General features: G+C 39.2%; 1 protein-coding gene across 5 annotated transcripts in view; it reads right to left on the bottom strand.

Moving 5' to 3' along the window:
• Window positions 1-3633: 3633 nt before the first annotated feature.
• LOC135198157 (galactose-3-O-sulfotransferase 4-like) overlaps window positions 3634-14836 on the bottom strand; it is a 203785-nt gene continuing 192582 nt past the window's right edge. For all 5 annotated transcript variants that reach the window (XM_064225654.1, XM_064225658.1, XM_064225655.1 and 2 more), the window contains one exon: window positions 3634-5421. In XM_064225654.1, the coding sequence (XP_064081724.1) occupies window positions 4810-5421 (612 nt within the window). In that variant the 3' untranslated portion in view covers window positions 3634-4809. The remainder of the gene's footprint in view (window positions 5422-14836) is intronic.

Below are 14836 nucleotides of genomic sequence, written 5' to 3'. Positions count from 1 at the left end.
CACCATTTGCGCACGTGTTGTACGCTCATACGCTTTTCTCCGTAGATTTCACGTAGTTGGAAATGAATGTCCACTAGTGCAGTGTTTTTTGCACACAAAAAATGAATTACAGAGTGTAATTTGCACCTGGCAGGAGAAGCGAGTGGGAGTTCCTTGTCTTATCGGCTGCCAGGCCAAGGCTGAGTGTCGCAGACAGCTCGCTGGAGGTGGGGGGAGGGACTGGGAGAGGGGGAACCAAGTTACACGCCAGTGTCGATGGATCCCGCGTAACAGCGTTCCTTGCGACTGTAGCTCCTTGGGAATCTTATTATACGGGCAACCCAAGTAGTATTGCCTGCAAAAGGCAAGAGTTCTAGATCTTCTGCTCTTGCAGTCTCCATAAGAATTCTGGGACCATGTTACCTCTCTAATGCTATACTTCAACCAGGGGGACAAGTTATAGCATGATGGCACAAGAAGTTAATAAAAACAAAGTAATGTTACTAGTGTTTAAAGGTGCTCATGTAAAGTTCTTGGTGGTACAAATGGGGAATGGAATGAAGGTTCTAGATTTAGATATGTTTGATATCTGTAGAGAGGTAGCTTTGTGCATTGAAGAGTTAAAGATATTTTGATGAAGTGATTGTGCTGTGTTGGTGGAAGTTTGATCACAGAAGGAAAAGTAAAACATTTCGTTATCCAACATCGACCTCAGGCATCGATGTGGATTGCTTAAGATCCATAAGCATACTGTGGTACTTGGAAAGGGCTTCAGAAAGAATTAAAGGATCAAGGAATAGCAGACAAGTAAACTATTAGTGAAAGCAGTATATCACCCATTTTTGCTTAGATACAGTCCCACCATCTCCGGGGGCTGTCAGATATGCTGTATGTATCTTGGTTTGGACTAACATTACAACCATCTGCACCTTCATATGGTGATGCTTTGGCTATCAGAGGTTTGGACATGTTAATGGCTCATCTTGATGGAAATTAACATATAAATAAGCTTTAGCACAAATCTAGTAACTGTAAATAGCCTTGACTGTGCAGTATGTATCCAGGAGCAAGAAGCAAAAGTTGAAATTAAAGATCCCATTGCACATACCTAGCCAACTCCCTGGTCCCTGATGGGACAGTTGTTAATTCTTCTATCTCTACAAAGAAAACAAATGTGCTATGTACCTTTCACTTAAGATTACTTATAAGTTTCTGCTATTTTTCAAGGTGTTCCAATGTCAGAATTCATAATTTAGTGTATTCTCATATACAGTCAAATCTCAGATTTTGTATGCCCTCATTTTCATACGATTCGGTTTTAGTAAACATTTAGTCCTAGGTTTCGAACACCTGCTCAAATATTGTGTGTGTGGGGGGAGGGGGGGGGGCACGAGGGGAGAAGTTCTCATGGAGGGGATTCTCCTTCCAAACATTGACCTCTCCTTCCTCTCCCATCCTTGCCTTCTTCCATATACAAAGTGTCTTCAGTTAAGGTAAAAGTGATGTTAAATGTTCTCATATCCATTTCATTAGTCATTTATATATGTTTCATTGCTTTCTGTATGTAAAACTATATTTATTCTCTATAAAATGTATTTTTTGTTCATATTTTTGGGTGTCTAGAACAGATTAAGTATAAAATCCGAGGTGCCACTGTAATTATTTTTTTTATTTAATTCCGAGTTTATAAGATTTTGTATTGTTACCTTTCAAGCAGGCAACTGAAGCATTATGACATTGTTACTTGGAGTAACTTCTGTTATGTTTTCCTTCCTTGTAATTTTACATTTTAGTCGTGTCATTTCAACAGTAGATTAGTTATCGATAAGTTTAGTTTTTCCAAATACTATTTTCATATGTATTACATGTTAGCATAATTTTAGTTTGGGATTACTGTTTTTGCCAAGTTTAATGGGCTGTTAACTTTTACCACTGCATTAATCTTGTCAGGGTTTCTGGTTTACATACATAGTGGTGTTTGTTGGGTGGTATTTACTTTCTCTGCCTCTGCCATATCAGTTACCTGCATTTTTCATTTTGTCTGCAAATTATGCGATTTTATACCTGTGGTTTGATATCAAGTGCAGTTTTTTTTATTATTTTACTAATTTTTTTTACTGTGCAGAATGCCTTAATGTATGCAAGTAGGTAGGAATAGCAACAACGGTAAACACTGTCATCCATGCAGTTCCCCTTATTTAGAAATGTGCTCTCCCAACTTGATTAGTGAGGTTTGCAAGTGTTGGTTTGTAAATCAATGGTTTAGGTTTAGCATTAACATGCCTACCAGCTAAGTAATTCTTTCTCCATTGGAAAAAGGTGTTAGATTGTCTTATGCCCTGATCTTGATTGTGTTTAGACTTCACTTTCTCATAGTCTGCCCCCTGTTTTGAGGGGGTGCTTTTAAATTGTGTGTTCACTAAGGAGTCTTAAACCTTAAAATTTTTGGGAGGGATTAAATGTTATGGTTTGTTTCACTTTCATTAAAATTTCTATCTTGTTGAATGGGAAAAGGTATCATGGCTGGGATATCCTGTTAGTTGGAATTGTGATGGGAGGATGTACCATCCAACAATGTTGGATGGAGAGGTATTGAGTGTCATACAGATGTCTTGTGTGAACAATCTTAAGGGTCTGCCCAAGGATTCCAGGGTGAGTTGATATTTTGGGGTAGGGCTCCTGCCATTCTGTCCAGTTTGTTCACCCACATAATTTGAGTGAGGATGGTTGCTGGTTGTAGTCATAGTTATTGAGTACAATTTTTTAACTAGCTCTTATTATTTTTTTTTGCCAATATTTTTTGTTCATGTCATACTTGGTTCTGAGAGATTTACATTCTTTTGATTGTTGCTAAGAGATGGTTTCTATCATATTATGACATTTATTATAGGATTTGTCTAAAATAACTTTGAATGAATACTTCGTGAATAATTTTCTAAGTTTCAGGTGTGGTATTCTTTTTGTCTGGTTTAATCACTTAAAAACCTTTACTAGCCTTGGGTCCCAAAGGGGATGCAAATGTGAGTCAAGGGTTGAGGTTGGGGCTGTCTTACGTTTTCTTTGGTTCCTTGTGTAAGAGTCGAGTTGCTTTGGAGGGGTTATTTTTTTACTAACTTATATATTAGCACTATGGGCCATAACAGTCATGAGATCATTTCAAGGTCTACGTTTGCATGGAATTTTTTCTTTCACTATTGATACCAGTGGAAGCAGCTTTCCAATGTCTCCTTACCCTACCCCAAAGGGATGGCACTAACTTGACCAAACCTGCCTGGTGGTGGGATTGAAAGCATTACAAAAATATTCCCTACTCTGATTAATTAGCTTCAGGGAAACCAGTCTCCTATCCTTTGAAACCAGTCCACCTCTAAATCTATGGTCCTCTCCTAATAGACCCACTCTTGAGATAGGAAAGTGCATAGTAGTATACTGATGCTTCTCAAGTCCAACAAGTATTGGGTGGTTGCAGTAGTCCTCTTGGTTGTTAAGACAAGGTTCTCTCTTTTATAGTTTATAATATTTTGACTGAAATTCTGCTATGTAAGTAATGGCACCAACCTCAGTGTGAAATCCCTGTAAATCAGTAGTGGAAATAAAGTAGAATATTATTTATTATATAAAAAATTAAAAACTAAGGTAAAATTAAATTTGAAATAAGGATTATTAAAAATGTATTGCAACAACTGAATACTGGTGTACAAGTCTCAAAAATCCAACAACTAAAATAACAATGTATCTCATACCCTATACCCTACACTATTTATGACATACTACTTTCAACTTTATGTAACCTAAATACAAGCAGTGTTAACGCTTAACACTTCCTTGTTTAGGAAATTATCTTGTTGGGTTTTTCCATCTGTGTTGGACATTTTTTAAGTTGTATAAAATAATTGACATCACGGTAAAATCAGAGTACTTTCCCCCCATATTACAGTTTTGCCTTAAGATTTTTGTCAGTATATCTTTAAAAATACACAATAACAAAACCACAAAATAAATGTTTATCTTCATTCACATTTGTACTTTTACAAAATTTCTAACAATTCTTAGCCTGTAGAAGAGAGTAAGTAATTTTTATTGTCATTTATGAATTAGTTAACATACATAAAAATGTTTAATTCACAATTAGAAAAAATTATTTAAAACAATTAAAAGCACAAGAACAACAGAATAGATGTTGATTTTAGTTGTGTGGTCTAATTGTTAAGGTATTTTTTTCGCGAAGGAATCTGTGTAATAATACACAGATTCAGATATTTGTACAGTTATAAAATTAAGTTTATAAAATTAAGTACATTTATGAATCATTTCATTTGTATGTATGCATTATTCATCAAACTACAAAACCATACAATACAAATAGTTGATATTCAGGTTATTGATGAACTGCCAGCAGATATACCGTTACAAATTTGTTGATAATTGGGTCGCTTATGAACTGATAGATATACCGTGTGTATTAAAAAAAAACATTTAAAGTAATAATGTATCATGGTTTGCTTTTACATTTTTGTGAAAAATATAACCACTTAAAATGAGTAAAACAAGTCTTTAACAATCCAGTGTATAGCAACAAGAGGCACTTTGGTTTTTTATTTTTTGTAAAAAAGCTACTGCATATCCATTATTATTACTAGGTAATTTGTCAAGTATTACAAAAATAGATAATGTGATATGTATTAATGGAAGCCATGTGCATGAAGAATCATGAAAGAGCTCTTTATAGATTTACACCATGAATGAGCACAATTATCAAGTGCTGGATAGTAGTTTGTGTTCACAGTTACAATAATGGAATGAACAGCTATTTTCAATTTTCACAATATGCTAGGATGCTTTCTCATGTAGCATAACTAACTGATGATTTCTTATTGTATCTATGAGTGGCAGTTCTGGCAAGGACAACATCACACAATTTTCATCTGAATTGTTAGCTGTTACATATGCACTAACGAGACCTGAATACTCCTTAAACTGGAGTGAAGAATCTCTTCCTTTCACTTCACGAGCCCCACAATCTTCATAATACTCTTCTCGAAGACTACGTAAAGCTGCTACTTCGTCCGCCATTCTTTTAATGCCAAATTCCAAAACTGCCCGATGATGTCGAGCTAAAAAATGGTCATATAATAAAACATCAGCACTGTTTAGTTCTCGTAATGTTTGTACTGATTTGGGATCAAGAGTTGGTTTGACCTCTTGTCTCCTTGCATTTTTTGTAAACACCACAACATCATTCAAACTCCAACACAACAAATGTCTTAGAAGAATCAGTGATTCATCCATCAGTTCTGTAATCATTACCAAATCAAAAAGATTATCGAGTTCATCAATTGCTCCAAGTAACTGGGTTACTGATATGTTATCTTCATATCCAAAGTCAAAGAGCATCTGGTTTTTCCCAAATTTTCCTCCATATCTTGGTAGTGCCATCAGCTTCTGCAAACAAGAGAAAATAATTAATAATTCACGAATGTTCTTGTTCAAAACTATTTTAAAAATAATGTGGAACTACTCCTCTCTAGTACTCTGTAACTAACAGTGTATAAAGCAATGTTTTAAGCTGGAAAGAAAAATCCTCATTGCACTCATAAAGAATGACAGTACTAAAGAATTCTTTGAATGTACATACCATCTATGTAAAATGTTATTCCTGAAAAGTTAGTTTTCTTTGTTTTTAAGGAATTGTTTAAATGAATTTCTGGTAAAAGGTCAAGTTGTAGGCACGTGTGAAACTTAAATAATTTCAGTGCATTTACTGCCATCTTAACCATCATATTTATTTTCATTTAACTTTTATTGGTAATATACTATACATACAGTTTAAAAAATATTCACACCTCTTCACATGAACAAGACTTTTAACTTGTTCTGATTAGCATAGTCTACTACTTTGGATGTAAGGAACTACAATATACAAGCCCCCTTCTTAGTGATGCATAAATTCTAGTCATAGATAAAAACTTGGGTACAGTACCTGGTATATTGGCTTGCTATTTAATCCAATCAGATAGGCTACATGGGCAGGAATCACTAATCTGTGCAGAGTAAAGGAGCAAGCAATCAAGAATAGCTGGTAACCTATCTGCGCTTTCATTTGTTAGTAGATAGGACTAGAGTATCTTGGAGTGCTTATGTTTCTAGTTTGTATTGAGTGAAAATAGCAACTTTTGTACAGTTCTTTCAGGACCTATGGGAGTCTGTCTTGATAGGTTTTTCTATTTTTGCTTACTGGCTTTAGCCAGTGCCTGTGCTGGCTTTCCACCTAGGTAAATCTGTATACATGTCAATATGGTGTGCTTTTGAGAATGCATTTACTGTATATGCTTTTTTTTTAAGATGCATCCACACTCAGTGAGGCAGCGGTACAAGATGAGGCAAGAATTGTGCTGTTTTAATTTGCTCTCAAGCACTATGGTAAAATATTTTCTTTATTATGCATTTTCATTTCAAGTACAACAAATAGTGTAGAGATGGTAATGCTTTTAGGAGATAAAGGTTATATCATTCTCCCCAAGTACTATTGTACTGCCTTTGGAAAAAATTATAATTATGCCTGAAAGAAAATTGTTAGTTTGATCATCTCTGCATCTTTAAATTCTCGGTTACGACTATTTGCACCCCATTTCTTTGTTGAGCTTTAGTGCATAGCAGTTTGCATGATTCTTGAGATCATGATGCCAATGAGGCAGGGAATTAACTGCCATAATTGAAAAGGTGTATATTACACAATAAAGGGCATGTGTGCTTACAATAGCAGATTTTATGTATTTTGTTTAACACTTGTTTTGGTGCTATCATGTGGAGATACTGAAGTTCTGTACTTGATTTGTCAAGCAGTCTTTGTGTTCTCATCACTTTGTTCAATAGTTAAGATTTCCTCATCACTTTGTTCAATAGTTATGATTTCCTACTTGATGCTTTATTTCCCTGATTATCTGGTTCTATCCAGGTGCAAACAATCCAATCTACACCACCACTGTCCAAATAGTCCACTCTCTTCATTGTGTGTTAAACCATTTTACAGGTACCAAACATCTTGTCATTTTGTACTCCAGCCATTACCCTGATGGCATTCCTTGGTACAGTTCAGGACTTCCATTGATGTGGATTAGTATTCCCATGGTTCCTAGTGTAAAAGGAATGCTCTTTTTAGTCTTTCAGGTACCAAAGTCAAGAGGTATGATGAAGTGGCGACAATTTAAGTATAGCAGATTCATAACTGTGCATCTGATGTCTAGACCAGTCCCTTATGACGCTCCTGATTGGCTGTTGATAAGTCAGTCACAGGGCTGGAAACTATCTCTCTTGACAGTTCACTTAGGCATGTATGTTCCACCTCTCCTAAGGGTTACTTTTGAAAGACTTATCCCTCTGGAGAGGTGGAACGTTCATCCTGCCTATGTGAACTCACTCTCTCTCTCTCGAGTTTCCAGCCCTGTGATTGGCTTATCAACTGCCAATCAGGAGCATAGTAAGGGACTGGCCTAGACATCAGATGCATGGTTGATGTGAATCTACTATAGTACTGCACAGTACGTACTAAAAAAAAATGAGGTAATACAGTACAAAGAAGATGACACCAGTATTGGAAGCATAAACTTAATTTCTTTCATCCAAAGATCCATTGCAGGCACTATTTTAAAATGTCATATGTATTTGCTTATATGCCTATTGATTTTAAAACATATCCTCTAACTGTAGAAGAGAAAGAAGGTAGTCTGATGGCTGTGTATGTTGATGCATGCAGATGGCCGTGTATGTTGGTGCATGCACTTCTAGCTCATTAGGTCCCTGGCAGTACACTAATTTCTTTGAATCTGCAGATAGGTTGTTTTCCAGATTGCCAGAATTTTGGAACCATACAGAATTTACTGTGGTATTTCCAATTAACATTTTTTAACTAGCAATAGTAGAAAGTAATTTACATGAAGATATTCAGTTTTCATTTGTTATATTGAAGATAATTTGAAAAAATTTGTATTGACATTAATGTTTTATGTATCTTTAATATCTTCTAAGACATTTTCTGGGAATTAGTAATGTTTTAGTCTTTCAGAATTTGTGTGTTTCGGGATGTTTGAGACATAGAGGTTCGTGTTGCAGACAAGGTTTTTATGCTACGATTCGGCTGTCTAGCGTAGGAGTACATTCCCATACTTCTTCAACACAAATTTTAATGGCGTACGATTGCTATCTTCCCGTTTGCTTGCAGGGCCAGTTGTTATTGTCATCTCATCTCTTTCCGTAATTTTGGTGGGAGAGGCGTGTGGGTTGTATGGCTCACTCCCTTCTTTCCCTCCATCCTCACATACATATGATTCATTTTTCCTCTCTGAGGATGGAAATCTTCTTTCCTGAAGGAGAGAGCATGTTATGTGGTTCTTTACAGGCTCTTCAGTTATCAGCCCTGAATCTTGCCTTGAAGTCTGGCAGCGGTGGTGTTCGCTCAGAACTTAAGAGCCCCTCTGCTTTGCTTCCAACTGACAGAGATGCCTGCCACCTTGCTAATTTTTGATTTGTGTGTTTGTGGTGTGAAGAGAGACTTTGGAAGCAGTCAGTACTGTTGGTGGTGTTCCTTGCTGTCACTGGAGCTCCTTGCTTGCCAACAATGCGGCGTCATGCGGGATACCAACCTTACAGACTACTTTGAATATTGTCTCCCTATGATGTTAGACTCTGTACCCTTTTGTCGTATTATATAATTGTAGTACTGTTTTGTTTTAACGTTTTTCCGCACTACACACGTTTTCTCTCTCTCTAACAGTAATCTGCTGTGACGTCACAAGTGGGCCTGTGACGTCATGGCTTCTGCTGACTGAATAGTTTGATGCTGCTGTGTTCAACTGAGGGACGATCGCTCTTCCGCTGTAGGAGGTAGCAGAAGGCCTTTTTTGCCATCTTTATTGTCACCGAGACCTTTGACTTAAATTACCAGTCTGAATGCTGTGATGTCTTCTCAATACTTCTCTGCCTGTGACAGCCGCTTGGTGATGTGTCTCATTCTCCTGTTGTTGTGACGTAACTTCCATCATTGTTCATGACATCATTGCGGTCGGTTTTCAACCCATCAAAGGTGTTCTTCCAAGAGTTGGTTGAATGGACTTCCCCTTCAAGTACGTGAACAAGTTCCAGTCTGTGTTGATCTTCATTTGCATCAGTTCTCAGGCTAGTTCTTAGTCTCCTCAGTCTGTCAGAGTTCGTCACATGATGAGACGTCTCTGATTTAGGGGGAGAAAGAGAACATGGCTGTGTAATTGATCCTTGATCATCCGTGTACATGATGGAGATCCTACTCCCGTCTTTCGTCTTGAGTCTGGGGTTGGGACTGCTAGGCAAGAGTGATCTTCTCCCTGACGTTCTCTGTTGGATCGTTCCATGTATCACGGATATCGTGATTCGTCACATGCCCATATGCGTGATGAAGTTCCTACTCTTGCTTTTCATCTTCCAGTTGGGTTGAGATGCCTCTAGGCAAGAGTGGTCTTCTCCCTGATGTTCTCACTTGGATCGTTCTACATATCATGACCATGTACGTTATCAAGGCCCTACTTCGTGCCTCTTCCAGAGTAAGGGTTGAGAGACTAACCAAGGGTGGTGGTTTCCCTGATGTTCTGTAGATCCATTCTACATCACATGACCGTGTACATGTCATCGCTCGACCATGTACTTGATCCATCGCATGTCCATGTCCATGTACGTGATTCATCACACGTCTGTATACACACGTCCACGTACGTGGTTCATCGCACAGCCGTGTTGCAGTGTCTTCCTTTTCAAGTTGGAGTCAGATCTTCCATTATATTTGTGAGCATAGTTCTTTTGTAGGAAGTGATGATGACCTTCCCAGAGGTAATTCGGAACATCTGCAAAAATGCCTGTCAATGGATTCATTCAATCAAGCAATCCAGTCTTCTTTGGGATTTAGGCCTACTTTCTGGTTAGGTACTTGAGTCTAGGCCAAGAAGGCTTCAAGGCGAGGTAAGGCTAAGTCACTGATAGCCTTTCTATTTTAGCCTAGCCTATCATTGAATTCTTAACTTAGCAAGTAGCCGAGTTCTGTATAACCTAGCCTAACTAGTTCAAAGCTACCTTAACCTAGCCTAAGTGCTTGAGTTCTCAGCTTAGCAAGTGGCTGAGTTCTTAGCCTGGCCTACCCTAGGTAGTATAGCCTGCTTTATTTTCTTCTTGCCTAGCCTAAGTCATTTAGTTCATAACCTAGCCTGGCTAGATCAAATCTGCCTTCTCCCTAGCTTAAGTAATTGAGTTCTTAACCTTGCAAGTGGTTGGGTTCATGGTCTAGTGTAGCATAGTCTCATTGGTTTGAACCTTCCTTTCCATCTTTGCTTAGCCTAAGTGGTTCAATTCTTGTGTAGCAAGTCTAAGTGGGTATGTCGTAGGCTAGCCAAGCATAACATACAATGGGTGCACTAGCTGAACCTTCCTTTGCCTATTTACCCTGGCCTAGGTGAGGCAAACAAAGTCCCCATGTTCTGCTAGCTCAAGTGTTGGAGTTCTCAGCCTAGCCCAGTTGGTTTGAGATTATGTATTTATGTGCATAATCCTCCTGCTTGGAATGTAACTGACCATGAGCTCCACAGATGTTTTGCTTCTTGATTCTGCAAGATTTTCCCATTATTCAAGAGGTTGGCATTCGGTTAGGTTAGGTTCAATTCTTAGCATAACCTTCCTTTTCATCTGAGTAACCAGATCAGTACTGTAACTCATATTCAGGTGCTGTTATCTTCGAAGTAGTTAGGATCCATCTTAGCTCTGTTTAGGTTGCTCAGGAACACTGCCATGGTGATTCCTTAGCCCAAAGGGGGGTTGTATCCTATCATTACTGTAGGGCAACTCCTTTGATTAGCATACTGATTGCATGTCATCATAAGGGATCACCACATAGGAAGTCTCTACTGTTGAAGATCCATGTTTCCTGGGCAGCTCAAGGACTTCTCCCTGGTCTACAGTGCAATTACTTGGTCAGCCAGAAGTTTACAGTAGGAGATTTTGATCATATCTCTGCTGAGTATTTTGTTTTACGACATCCCTTTGGTGTATCCCATTGTCTTTTTTGTGTACTTGGAAGACCTTATTACACCTCTTGGTGACAGAAGCTAGAGATCTTCTATTCATGGTCCCAGAATTGTTCACTGGAGAAGAAAACTCCTTTCTGCCACCAGCTCCACTCATTTAACAGTCAAGATGTCCAAGCTGAACCCCTCCAAGTGTAAGTTTATCCTATTGTTAAGACTGAGGGTTTGTTCCGCGTATGAACAAATGACAAATTTTTTTATCATTTTGTATTTTTCATAACTAACAAACCTGAGATCTTAACATTAACTGCCCACCTCTAGCTGCCCCTCTCATATCCAACATCCACCTAGTATACGCATGAGTTGTCAGATGCCAAAGATTCCTTGAGAGACCTTAGGTTTGTTAGCTTTGAAAAATACAAATTGATTAAAAATTTGTCATTTCATGTGTAACACTGGTAATTTAATTCACCAAAGTTATCAGTAATTAGTTTAGCGTGTTTTATTCACATCTATATTTTGACCCTTATTGGTAATTTTACTATACCCGAATTGTTTTCATGGCTTTTTTAATATATATTTTACCTTATTTAAATTAAAGTTGACATGGCACGATAGTGACACTGTATTTCTTGCCTAAGCAATCTCAACTGTGCTGACTCTTGATAGCGGTCCTCCTTGATTCTGCAGGTTACCAATGACAGCAGTGCTTTCAGAATGACTATGACACACTGAGTGGACAGATGTTACAAAAGCTTGAAGGTTTTGACGGCCCACATACCCAAAATTTTATATGCTTCACCCAATCCTCTCACATCATTCGTCTAAATATCTGACAGGTGGGTTCCCCAACCTTCAGTTAAAAGTGTTTTGAAAATGTTTAGAACCAGAGAAGCATCCCTCAGCAGATGATGTTCATATCGCCACATAATTAGCTCCTGGAGGTGGCGTTTTGTGGTGGTAATCCAGTCCATGTATAAATGACGTGGTGGCTGCCTTCCAACAAAATGGAAGCTGAAGTTGAAGGAAATGGGTCTGTAACCAATACAAACTTTTTCAGGAGCACAGAATGTTACTCTTTTTGACAACACACCCTGTTCTAAGATGGTCACATACTGAGGCTTGGCTCTGGTGGAGAAATGGGGCAAACTTTCCCAGGTTGATCTGCATCTCGAATGACTGACACAATAGCAGGAGAATGTCAAGATGCCTCCCCAGTTCCCCCTTGGAAGATACTAGGTGATTACCCGACACCACAGTCCTGGCAAGACCTGAAATGGTTTGTACATAGACCATGCAGCAATGTGACCCAGAACTGAAAAACACCCATCCCTTACACACAACGCAAAGGGCCCTCTTGAAATGCTTACAGGCCCACAAAGTATAAAAGTGAGGAAGTTTCTTATGGCAATTGTCTGACAGACTCCTGCTGCATCCAAAACCGAGTCTGATGAATAAACCTTTTGAGGTAGCTATGTGTCTATGATCAGTCACTAAACTTTTCAAGCCATCATAACAAGGAAGGAAAGATTGAAGTGCTTTTTTAGGGCCTTCCCAAGTCTGCTAAAACCCTACAGACAACCCCTCCTCCCATAAAGTAGAGAGAACTGGTGAGAGCAGATCTTCACCACCTATCCACTCAGATAACTTATGCTGAAAATACCCAAAGCCACTAGGATAGAGAACTACATAACACTGCAAGGCAGCTGTCTGGGCAGAAGAGACTACTAGCACTGTTAGGGAAAAAGTCTTTTGCTGACTGAAATATGACAAAGCCTAGGAGCAGACTTTGAAGTGTCTAAACTCAGGGGGAAGGAACAGGTTGGGGTCCAGGTGGTCAGAGATTTGCAGAGCACAAAGATGACAGGAGAAGTCCTAAAATTCCACTCATCAATTGTGAAGATCATAGAGACCAACAGGAGTAAAGGCATCATGGACATATCTTCCATAGCAAGGAGCAGTCCTGATGCTACAGAACTAAATGCCATAAGCCTACATGGAAAACTGGTCAGGTCATAACCCTAGTTGGAAATAGGACCTTTAAAACTAAGCACAGCATTCTTCTGGAATAGCAATTAAGACCTCGTGAGGCTAATTAAGAATTTTTGTAATAATTTGTTTTCCTGGAGCATGTGCAGGACTCCTTACCTGCTGCTTGGCATTACTGCATTTGACCCTCTCAGGTGTCCAAGGAGCACCAGGAATACTAGGATATTTTTCAAGTTCAGATCCATGTGGAGATGTCTGAGAAAAAGCTACACTTTCCATTGGTGAAGCCAGGGTTGTAAGATGGGCAGCAGGTGAAGGAAAGTAATGAGATCTACAAGAAGTGTTGGGAAATGATCCACCAGATCAAGCTCAACTCCTGACTGAGCCTCAGAAGCTGAAGCATAAGATGAAGGCCCAATGGCAGATGTTTGCTGAAAGGGTTCACCATTTCCAGTGTTGCGCCATACAACAGCAGATACAGGAACTGAAGTACTAGAAAACAAGGAAAGCCTAAGGTCACGGGTGGCTTCGATTGATGTCGTGGCCATTACAAAGGACATTGTGCAGCCAAGACAGAGAAGCTCAAGGGGCAACTTAGTAAGGCTGTAAAGAACTAGGACACATCCCATTCAGGAGGTCAGAGTTCCTGATGAGGACAAGGGTGGGCGAAAACTGTTAGCACACAAACTGAAAAGACCTTTTCTTGACAAAGGTGGATGAGGAGGTCTGTGATCTGCAGAGTGCAACTGCACCAACTGGAGAGATACACCTGTGACACCAGTTACAATAGGAGGCCAATTTTCCTTCTAGTACTGGTTTACTAAGGAACATCAGAGGTACCTTGACATCTACTTTTGGCCCCTGCAAGAAAAGCCTTTCTTGAAGATTTGCTGAATAACCTCCATGCATGGAGAGGCCAGAGGATGACTTGCCAAATAACACCTGCAAACATGCAGCTGACACAGGAGGATGGCCCACAAGGTTAGCTCTCTCTCTGTGCCTTGACCATTAGAAACAGCAGAATGGGAGACTGCTCAACTTATGGCAAATAAGGAGCCACCAGAGTCATATGAAGACCTGGGGTTAACAAACTTTTTATCACCCTGCAAAGAAACCTAAATGGTGAAAACACACACATCCATGTTTTCCAAGGGGAGTGGAAAAGTGTATCCATCACTGCTCAGGGATCTGGAATTGAAGAACATAGAAAACTGGAATATTGTTGAAAGCAAATTGAGCACATTAAGTCAGTAACCTTGCCACTGTAGGGTGAAGAGACTATTGTCCTCTTACCTGATTGACAATTGGGTTGATCTGCAACAACTTTCCACCTGACCAGAATGTATCTTGGTCATTTTAACAACTTTGCAAACTGCTCACCCCTGCATCTGCAATGCTGACTGACAGAAGCACAAGACGCCATTCCTTTATTTGTTGACATAAACCAGTACAGCCATGTTGCCCATCAGCACTACAAAGTGGACCTCTCAGCCACTCTGCAAGTTGTGCTGTTTGGATTTCCATTATGTTTATGTGCAGAGGAGATAAATCCTTGGGCTACACATGTCAAACTAACTCACCTCTCAGGTGTGTCCCACATCCTTCCCCTAATGAGTCTGAAAACTAAAGTATTTCCAGAGGCAGAGAAACTTCCCTTAAGAAGTTTCTGTCATCTGTCCACCAGACCAAGTCCTCCATTACCTCCTGATTCAGAGGGTTGGGTTGGGAAAAAGGATCCTAAAAGGCATACTCCAGAACCACTTCAACTGTCACTGAAGCTACCATATGAGACTTTGCATGTGGAGCTCTACAGATGACAGAAGCCTACC

This window comes from Macrobrachium nipponense, chromosome 21, assembly GCF_015104395.2.
Source record: "Macrobrachium nipponense isolate FS-2020 chromosome 21, ASM1510439v2, whole genome shotgun sequence".
NCBI lineage: Eukaryota > Metazoa > Arthropoda > Malacostraca > Decapoda > Palaemonidae > Macrobrachium > Macrobrachium nipponense.
The sequence above is the reverse complement of the archived record's forward strand: the minus strand, read 5'-3'. Positions and strand labels throughout refer to the sequence as shown.